Consider the following 10,199-nt stretch of genomic DNA (forward strand, 5'->3'; position numbering starts at 1 on the left):
GAATATGTAGTGATGGGGAAATAAGGCATGGCAGGGGCAGAAGCAGTAGTAACAGCGTTAAGCAGAGCAGAGCTTCTACATGGGTGCAACAGAGCCTGATCGTGGCCACTGTCAGGAATGCCAGCACCCATGTTAGCATTTCTCAAAAAAACAAGGGCGTCCAGTATTAGATAGCACTATGTAACTCCCACAATGCCATGCTGGTAAAGGTATAGAAACTGCTATTATCCATCTCTCTCCATCTCCACTGTGAATTACATGTACAGCAAAGATATGACATCCTATCAACATTCCTGCATACATTTACGCACCAGCTGTTGTTATATTCCTCCCAAGCTGGAGATTAAGCATTGATTACATCAGTCTTCACTGCATACATCCCACACACAACTTCCCCTTGGTTGTGTAACCTTTGCCTCCGCCTCCCTCAAACTCAAAAAGGTAATTAAATGCTGTGCATGAACTCCAACCTCCAAAATTGTTTGTGGGTATTATGTCTCCATGTCTGCATGCCAGTTCCTGGCTGAGATGAGCTATACTTACCACTGACGGTAGTTGAACCTTGGTTTTCTGCTCTCACACCTCTGCAGCAGTGTACATCAAAATGAGTCCCCTCCCACATCCATTGCATTCACTAGCTTTCCATCATACCTCTGCCCACAAATCAATCGTCAAAGCCTGTTATGGTTGTACTGCACAGTTGGGAGACAAACCTGTTATGTATGGAGATATTATTTGTGTAGTTTTCCCTATAATTCACTTCTGCCTCTCACTGTGCTTCAGAGTACATGTGATCTATTGGGTCATTATGGTTATAACGACTGCCTGGTCACCTGCCTGTTTGGTGAGTTACTAATGTCCATCGCAGACATCCTTCCAGGTTATTCATTTCATCCAACATAATCTTTCATGTCTTTGCATTACAGCCATCTTACCTTTTAATCCTTAAACAAACTAACACAGCATGCGAGGGATGTACAGTACATACATAACTTTCTTGGAGACAAATGTCTCGTTTACAAACAAGGTTGTCAAGAACACACACACACACACTACATTCTTCACACGTACCGCTCACCACACACAAGCCTTCTTATGCTGAGGCACTTAAAGGAAACAGCTCCAAATCTCAAAGACTTCCTAAGCCATCAAACGGAAACACCTATCCTCAGCAACCACTGAACGACACATCAAAAGCTACACCTAACACCACGCATAAGCCTTCATCCAATGATCCCCGAAGAACAAAGTGCGTAAGACAAATGAACACATTACCTAGTACTCTTGTCATGGGGGATTTGATTGTACAACACACAGACACTCCTCTCCCCAGGCTGGACAAGGAGAAGATAACAGCTAGTTGTCCATCTGGAGCAACAATTCACAATGTCATACAAACACTCAAGTCACTTTCAATAGCTGGGGATCTGGGAACATATGTAGACAGTAATCTGGCCTTCAAAAAACATAGCCAAATAATAAGAAACTCCTTCCATGTCACCCAACGCATAAGCAAGGGTATGGCATTTAGATCCAAGGAAGTTGTAGTACCACTCTACTCAGCCTTACCAGACCCATTGAGTACAATGTCCCCTTTGGCATGTACCTAATTAGGCATTTACAACAGTTGGAATGCTCTCAAAGGTTCATCACCAAGAGAATCCATTGTATGAATATCCTGTCCTACACAGATCACCTTAATGCCTTATCTTTGTACTTAGTCTCCTACAGGTTACTGAGAGGTGATCTATGCATAGCATATAAGGCATCCTCAGATCCAGGTCTGATGGATCTCCTGCATATCTGTAAAACAAATGGTACCAGAAACACTAAATTCAAGGACCTGAACTTTGCCTACGATATAAACAAAACATACTGGAGAGACAGAGAAGCATCTGAAAGAATCTCTGCACTATGGAATAAGCTCCCTATTTATATGAAGGAGAGTTAATTCCTGACCCTATTCAAAAGAAACCTTGATCACTGGATGGGGAATCGCAAATTCACCCCTGATCTGGCCCCCATGTGATATCTCCAATGGACAGAGGTTTACAGTAAGTAAATTAAACCTCAACTAACATACCCCCACATAACCTTTTGCTACCTCTTTACTAGCATACCCAACCACTTAGGCATCCAAGGAACTTGGGCACACAACTATTTTGAGTTGCATGGCTAGGCTTGCAAAGACCCTGGTAGTCATTAGCCGAGTATAAAACTATGAACCTATGAACGTATAGACCAAATTCTGAATCATCAGATTTGCAGCCTTATATGATATTGGCCATGTTACCCCCCTACTAACCACTAACATGTTTCCCTTCACACTCTTATCAGCGTTACTATCGTGAAAGCATTTAAAAGAATTAGTCAAGCACAAAATCCCAAAGGACAATATTGTTATCGTCTATTACACTTCACAGAAATATGATCACCAGAAATAGTTGTTTCCCCTGTGAATTCCTCTCACTTTTCTCTGATTTGAGGAAAAAAATCAAAGGCCTTTCCAAAATCCTTTAGCAAACAGTCGTTCGCTTAACTGCTGTTCGCTGTTTATGAGTCATATGCATGTTCTTTCCCTGTTTTATGAGTTTTCTGTTTTCTTTTGACACTCCAGTTTCTTCACACGTCCTCAAAACAAATTGTTGATTGACTATTGCAAAAAAAATCCACATTTATTGCATTTATCCTTTCCCTGGTAGCATAAGTCTTTAATTATTTTTTACATATTTATTTATATATGTATTTATTTTCATCCATGAACCAGAGTCTACATCCACATGGACCACTTTCAAGCTCAGAACATATAAAACAAGCAGAAATCATCAATATATAACACTCTTGTATAGCCTGGTTAGTTGTTGCCAGGGGCAAGCCTCCACCCCTTCACAAGAGTTGTGGAGCAAAATAAATAAATAAGAAACATCCTCCCAAGTTGAAGACTTAATCAACCATGGTTGAGATCATGGCCACTTCACTGACTACAGATACTGCCAGCCAGACCAACAATAGATCTGCATGGACCAATCAGCACATTCCTCTACAGTACTGCTTGCGCCCCCCAACAACTTGCACCTGGGGAAGTCACCCCTTTACCACACCCTAACTTTGTTACTCTAACTTTCTCTTCTATCGCAATAATAACTGGACAGGCCCAAGTGGACCCTTATATAGATGCCATATTTTATATACTTCATTTAAGAACTTTGTAAGTGAACTGATATAAATGGATTTCAACAAGTAGCCAGTCTACAGGTAGCTACACTACAAGTACAAACTTAATACAAATCGTATGCAAACAGATAAAAAGTAGTAACACTGCTGACAGTAACAGTACTAAGACTCAGCTGACAGTGACAGATTACAGAAACAACTGGTCAGAATCAACAACTGAGCACTAGGACTCAGTGAGACTTGTTGCCAAGTGCAAGTTTGTAATTACAGACTTACAAGAAGGGTTCTGAAAAATCCCTCATGAATAATTAATTAGCCACCTTAGTGATTCATACTAGTTCATAAATAATTAATTTAGCCATGTCTGTAAAGCATGCTAAGTTCCCATGTGGACTCTCATCAATCAAAGTGTGTCCCTGTATCCAACAACTTGATGTTTCACTAATGTCCAGTGGGATGCATGTTAAGGGTCTGTGGGTCAGAGGACAACCAGGCCACCTTCAGGACTCCATAAGAAGCCACAGATGCTGTAATTAGTAGTGGGCACATTGAGCAGGTACATCTACTTAACCTGTTTATATTGTTAAAACAGGTTACCACTGTTCTTGGTACTCTTTTCTGACTAAACTACAAGCAGCTAGGGCTTAGCTGTCAGACTGTTGGAATGGCCTATGGCCAATTTCCCTTGCAATTAGCCACAGGTAACACCATGTGGCTAAGAACAACACTTTCTGAATTCTGCCTAGCATCCTACTTCCCAAAAATGCAATTATGGCAGTCAAACAGATCACTGTCACTACATCTGTCTGTTGCTAGGCAGCTTGCCAAACTGTAAGCACTGACTTTTATTTATTACTCAGTTTTCTCAATTATAAGGTATTGCACATTGGGGACTCCATTGATCTCCCTACCACCACTCTCCTGGCCTGGAGTTCACTAACATCAAATCTTTCCAGCACTGGCTTTATCTCAGCCTTCCAGTAAGGTATGGTAATAACCCTGAGAAGCTATACTCCAAGCTGCAATGGTTAGTAAGCCTGTCTTGTTTAAGAATAGATAGTTTAGTAGTGCGGTAGCGTCTGCCCCCTATCAGCAGATGTCTTTGTTTTGTGTTACCCCTTCAGATGCAGATACGTAGTTATGTTAGGAAAATGATCTCCGCAGACCTTCCCTCTGTCACTGCTGTTGTCCTCATCTGTTACAGCAAAATGCAATCTGCTTTCCACCAAGTTTTCAAAACAATGAAATGCCTATAACTAAAAAAAAAACAAAAATAAATGTACTCTGGCATCCAGAGCCCCCAAATATGGAAATTGTTCACATGATGGTCCTTTCCAACCACTGCAGATGAGCCTACAATAAGTGAGGCCTACTCTTTAATCGTGGCAGTATCAGCCACATGTGAACTTCATCCTGTGGCACTGACTGTGATTCCCTCAATATGTACTTGAGTAGTGTCTGTCTCCTGAGTCTGGTGAGATCACTTAACTAGACAGTGTTCTCAGGTAACCCCTTTAAATGAGCATGTTGTACTTAGGGTTAATTTGGTTAACATAAAAGCAGTCCCGGGTGGCACAGTAGTGCATACTGTCATGATCATAGCCACCTTGTTTCAGATTTTAATTTTATTTTATACATTTGTTATGAAGATAAAGGCAGCAGGCAAAAGAGTCCATTTTCAGAGATAATCCAGATGTACTGTCTGGTTAAACAACGTACTCAGGAGTTGAACAATGTATAAAAGGAACCAAACCTTGTACTCTCACTTAGCAGCTCATTAACAGCTCTGAGCCTTACTCCTCTAAACTAACTGCCAGATTCAACTAAAGAGATTTATGTTTTTAATCCAGCTATATACAGCATGCCCTAAACAAATAAAACATAAAAATACAAGACAAAGCACTATGTAATCCTATTCTAAATGTGTCGCTTAGAATGTTTTTCTTTCACATTTGTTAGTTGTGCATCTATGTTCTTTTTCCACACAGTCCCACTCCCTACTCCCACAGACCTCTGTAAATTTGACATTGAACATTACTTTTTAATATCGAACACATGTGTTTTTATTAGCTGGTTTTATTTAGTTTTGGTAACGTGGTAGGTGCACTGTCTGTTCCTCGGGGGATGCTTTCAGCCGTGACCTTGAACATTACAAAGTGTATACGTGTCTGAAAAAGTATAGAAACTTTTCTGCATTCAGTAAGAAGATGGGCTTAAAGTCCACAACAAAGCCTTTATCTGAACGGTACTGACATATTCCGATTGATACAGACTTCATTATGATCTCATTTAAGAATGAAATTAGCAGGAAGTACCTACTACATTCTGCCGGCAGGCATAGTGCTGGGGCAGGAGTGCTAGTCACTTCCCTTCAAGCACAGTATTAACTTCATGGTCATGTGAAAAATGAAACCTTCACCTTCTTCTTGGTCGCACACAACAACAACAGCAGCAGCGTACAGAATTTTGATAACAGCACTTCAGAGTTCAAAACCACAGAAATCCAGCTGCCACATGCTTAGCCTAAATGAACAAAGGAAGGAGGTTTTAAGATTCAGCTAACCTAAATTAAGCCTGCTGACCACTGCCATCTTAGGCAAGGGAACTGCAGTTACCGAACACAATCTCAGTTTTAAAAAGAAACACATTTCTTGGTGGGGAGGGGTGCATTCCCATTATGGCAGAAATCTGCATTTTTCTGCCCATGATAAAAAAAATAACTGTTTTCACTCACATGCTGCCAAATTCCACATATGCAACGCCTTGAAACAGAACTGTACTAGCACAAAGTGTTTCAACAAAGAGAATAAAAAATAAACAGTTTTCTTGGTTTCTTGTCTATTTTTTTTCTTAATGTTTTAAATACAGATACTAACAGCTGTGTTTCACCCATCACTATCACAAGTTAGATAAAACTAGTTACTGCATTAAACAAACAGAAAATCTCCACCACCGTCAGCATGTTTATAGTAAGCTCAGCATCCTACCTGCGTTTGTATTCATCCCTTTCACGTTTTACTTTGGCTAGGACATTGTAGAGAGCCCGTATTTCAGGGGTGATTGTGTCAATCTGAACCCCAACTCCATCTGGATGAATCCAGGACACCCCAGGCCCCTGAACTGTCTCCTGTCCTGTTGCAAGTCTCCTGGTGTGTGTATATGACCATATTGTACCAGGCAGGAAGCGTGGAGAGGAGAATGCTGGGGATGCTGAAGGTAGAGGGGAGGCAGATGCTGCAGGGATGGCAGGGACTGAGGCACTGGCAGTGCTGTGAAGGGGGGAGCCAAGAGGTGACCCAAGGACTCTGGAAGGTGTGCTGACAGCAGGGACTCTGGATACAGCACTGAGGGGCAAACCAAGAGGTCGTATAGGACTGACAAATCCTGTCTGCACTGCCTGATCCCGGGTCAGTGATTTCTTCCTGCTGCCTTCTAGCGCCTGCTGAAGCTGCTTTTCCAAAATCTTGTTCCTTCTCTCTAGCTCATGTACCTTGGCCAAGAAGCAGCGAAAACGGAGGTTGAGGGTCTTCAGAACATTAATGTTGGAACCCAGGTCATTCCTTAGGGCCATGGCTGGTTGAAAGGATGGTATGGAAAGTGGCTGGAAAGATGCTCCTTCTGGAAAAAATTCTAGAGACTCCTCATCCGGCGAAGTGAGAGGCGGCTGTTGCTGGTCCTGGTGAAGGAAGAAGATGTTAGGTCCGAGCAGAGGATTCATGTTGCTGTCCGTTAGGAGGGGGGAAGTTGTGTTAAACATGTGAAATCCAATACCGGCAGTCCCCTCCCCTAGCAACTTTGCCCCCCCACCCCCACTACTAAATGTCTGCTCTGACATCAGGGGCAGAGGGAGGGGGAAAGGAGGAGCAGATGTGTAGTAGGAGCTCTGATTGTTGTCTGGGAGAAGAGCTGTGAAGCTTCATCTCAGAGGGCAGCTGCAGTCTGAAAAGCAGACAGAAAGACTGCAGCAGAAGCTCTGCTTTGTCAGCTCAGCAAGCAAGCCGGGAAGGAAGTGGTGGGGGCTTGGGGGTGGAGCAATGCAGGGAAAAATGGGGGATGGGAGAATAAGCCAAAGCAAGACTGCAGGAAAAAAAAAAAGCCATGAAAGCTTTCAAGGAAATGACACGGAAGAATTTTGACTTTCAGACTAAAGCAGGATCCTTTGTGACAGGACAATAACGGTCCTTCTGATAATCTTTAAGACAGAACTCCATGTCCACTCCCACTCCACCACCCCCTCCCCATTTAACTTTGCAAGGTATGTTATATTTCATATTTCAAAGTCCCAGACACTGCAGTGTTTCACACAGTGGATTGCAGTATTCTACAATTTTTGTAGACAATATAATTTAAAAAAATGAATACAAAAGTAAGCATTTTTACAGGCTATAATCTTTGTACAAAATTAATTCATAAAATTGAGGACATAGTATATAAAATATAAAGACAATAATTTCGAAATATGCAAGTATTTTTAAAAACAACGTAAATCAGGATGCCCTTCTCAGTTAAATATTCAGATTAAATTACTGCCATGCATTATTAAAATGAAAGAGGATTACAGTGGTTTGCATCAAAAGCGTCCTTGCAAACCACACTTCTCAGCTGCAGCTGAGGACCTAAAGGCAAAATCTATGCAATGGTTCTAGTGCAAAGTAGTCATTTAGAGAGAACATATCATATTTATTGTACTCTCTCTATAGGTAGTATGTTACACAAGTTCTTTTATAAATTCCTACTCTTAGTATATTGTAATTCTTGTTGAACCATTCTTATATAATACACACAACATACTTTTACTGTGTTCTACTGGATGTTGTAAAATGTTTTTGTCACTGATGCATTGGCCTGGGTTGTGGCTAAAAAGCTTCCCTATACCAATTCACTTGCTACATAACAAACAGAAAAAAAATTAGTAAAATAAAACTATACACACACCTACGCAGAAAAACACACACACACACACACACACACACACACACACACACACACACAACTACACACTTGCAAAGAACCATATGTGGGAAATAAGCAATAAATGACTGTGTATGTTGCAGCATATCAAGGAAAGTCATAAAGAACAAAAGTCATAAAAACCAAAACCTGTAACAAACTGTAGACCACAAGGAAGGAAAGATGGGATCCACACTGTGTATATATTTAGCTCTTTCGTTTTTTAATAAAAACTTCTTCAGAATAACAAACAAACAGCAAACAACACAAAACTGACCCTTTTTATATCCCACAACCAACAAATTCATTAATTGGTGACATTATAATTGATTAGTTAACCCTTTCATACATTAAAAAACATTTTTATATCCTAAAATGACTAAAATAATTATACACTTTATCAAAACTGACTTACAAAATTCTTAAAGTCTATGTATGTAAAAGATGTGTATATATAATGATATATAGTGTGAAAAATATTTTTCTTAGTTTTCTTTTATATGACCATTTTATAAATAACTTTCCATTTTTAGTCTAAGGACAGAGCTGATAGAAATACTAGTGTTTAACCCTGGGAATTGTGCTGCATTAGTTTTTAACTGCCATCTAAGTTCCCTATTTTCCAAACAGTCATTCAGGGGACCCCCTCTGTCCCCCAATATAACTTGTTCAAGCACTGAAAATCTAAAATTATGTCCTACATTGTTCTTAATATTAATAATTAATATCCACTTTCCTATATAAAATGTTTTTCTCATTAATACTAATCTGACAATAAGTGTCAGTATACAGAATCCCAAACATTTTAATATAGGTGTTTTTATCCATAATTACTAACCCACCTCCCTTATCTGGTTTCATGATCCTTATTGATTTATTTCCACATATTTCGTGTAATAATTCCATCTCATTTGCACTCAAATTATTTCCTACCTGTGCCACCCTGGAATTTATTTAACACTAACAAGGAATATTTGGATATTGTAGGAACAAGTCCTAATATAGTATACAAAAAGGACACGACTATTAAAAACATGTTAGAAAGAGCACAAGAAGTTTGCTCTGGGACTAGGGGTATGTACAAATGTGGGTTTTGTTCACAATGCAAGCACATTTTGGAAGGAATGGAACTATATATTCCTAATTATGGGAAATATACCTACAAAAAGAAATACACTTGTAGTAGTAAGGCTGTTGTGTATATAGGGATGTGCACTGAGTGTCCCTGTTTTTATATTGGTAAGACAGTCAACGCCCTCACGAGTAGAATGTACCAACACTTCTACGATATCAACAAGCAGGATATGAAAAATGTATTGTCTAACCATATTAAGAACAACGTAGGACATAATTTTAGATTTTCAGTGCTTGAACAAGTTATATTGGGGGACAGAGGGGGTCCCCTGAATGACTATTTGGAAAATAGGGAACTTAGATGGCAGTTAAAAACTAATGCAGCACAATTCCCAGGGTTAAACACTAGTATTTCTATCAGCTCTGTCCTTAGACTAAAAATGGAAGGTTATTTATAAAATGGTCATATAAAAGAAAACTAAGAAAAATATTTTTCACACTATATATCATTATATATACACATCTTTTACATACATAGACTTTAAGAATTTTGTAAGTCAGTTTTGATAAAGTGTATAATTATTTTAGTCATTTTAGGATATAAAAATGTTTTTTAATGTATGAAAGGGTTAACTAATCAATTATGATGTCACCAATTAATGAATTTGTTGGTTGTGGGATATAAAAAGGGTCAGTTTTGTGTTGTTTGCTGTTTGTTTGTTATTCTGAAGAAGTTTTTATTAAAAAACGAAAGTGCTAAATATATACACAGTGTGGATCCCGTCTTTCCTTCCTTGTGGTTTAAAGTTGTAAAGAACATATAAAATCAGAAACTAATTTTCGAATAATGTACCAAACACAGATGATGTTATATCCAGTATTCAAATATCATCTTCGCATAGCAGGAGAGGTCATATGATTATAGAGCTGTGTGTTCTCCATGTGTCAACATAGGGTTTTGACAGAGCTCTGATTTTCACCCATGTCTCAAAGAAATGCCA

The 10,199-nt window shown here is 39.4% G+C and overlaps 1 protein-coding gene across 4 annotated transcripts in view; it reads right to left on the reverse strand.

Annotated features, from left to right (window-relative positions):
• IFFO1 (intermediate filament family orphan 1) overlaps positions 1 to 7,185 on the reverse strand; it is a 390,911-nt gene extending 383,726 nt beyond the window's left edge. For 2 of the 4 annotated variants that reach the window (XM_044079576.1, XM_044079573.1), the window contains exon 1: positions 6,162 to 7,185. In XM_044079576.1, coding sequence (XP_043935511.1) covers positions 6,162 to 7,009 — 848 coding nt within the window. In that variant the 5' untranslated portion in view covers positions 7,010 to 7,185. The remainder of the gene's footprint in view (positions 1 to 6,161) is intronic. The other 2 variants (XM_044079577.1, XM_044079574.1) reach the window with 1 other exon arrangement.
• Between the last annotated feature and the right edge of the window lie 3,014 nt (positions 7,186 to 10,199).

This window comes from Protopterus annectens, chromosome 8.part0 (genome assembly GCF_019279795.1).
Source record: "Protopterus annectens isolate FY-2018-M chromosome 8.part0, PAN1.0, whole genome shotgun sequence".
NCBI lineage: Eukaryota > Metazoa > Chordata > Ceratodontiformes > Protopteridae > Protopterus > Protopterus annectens.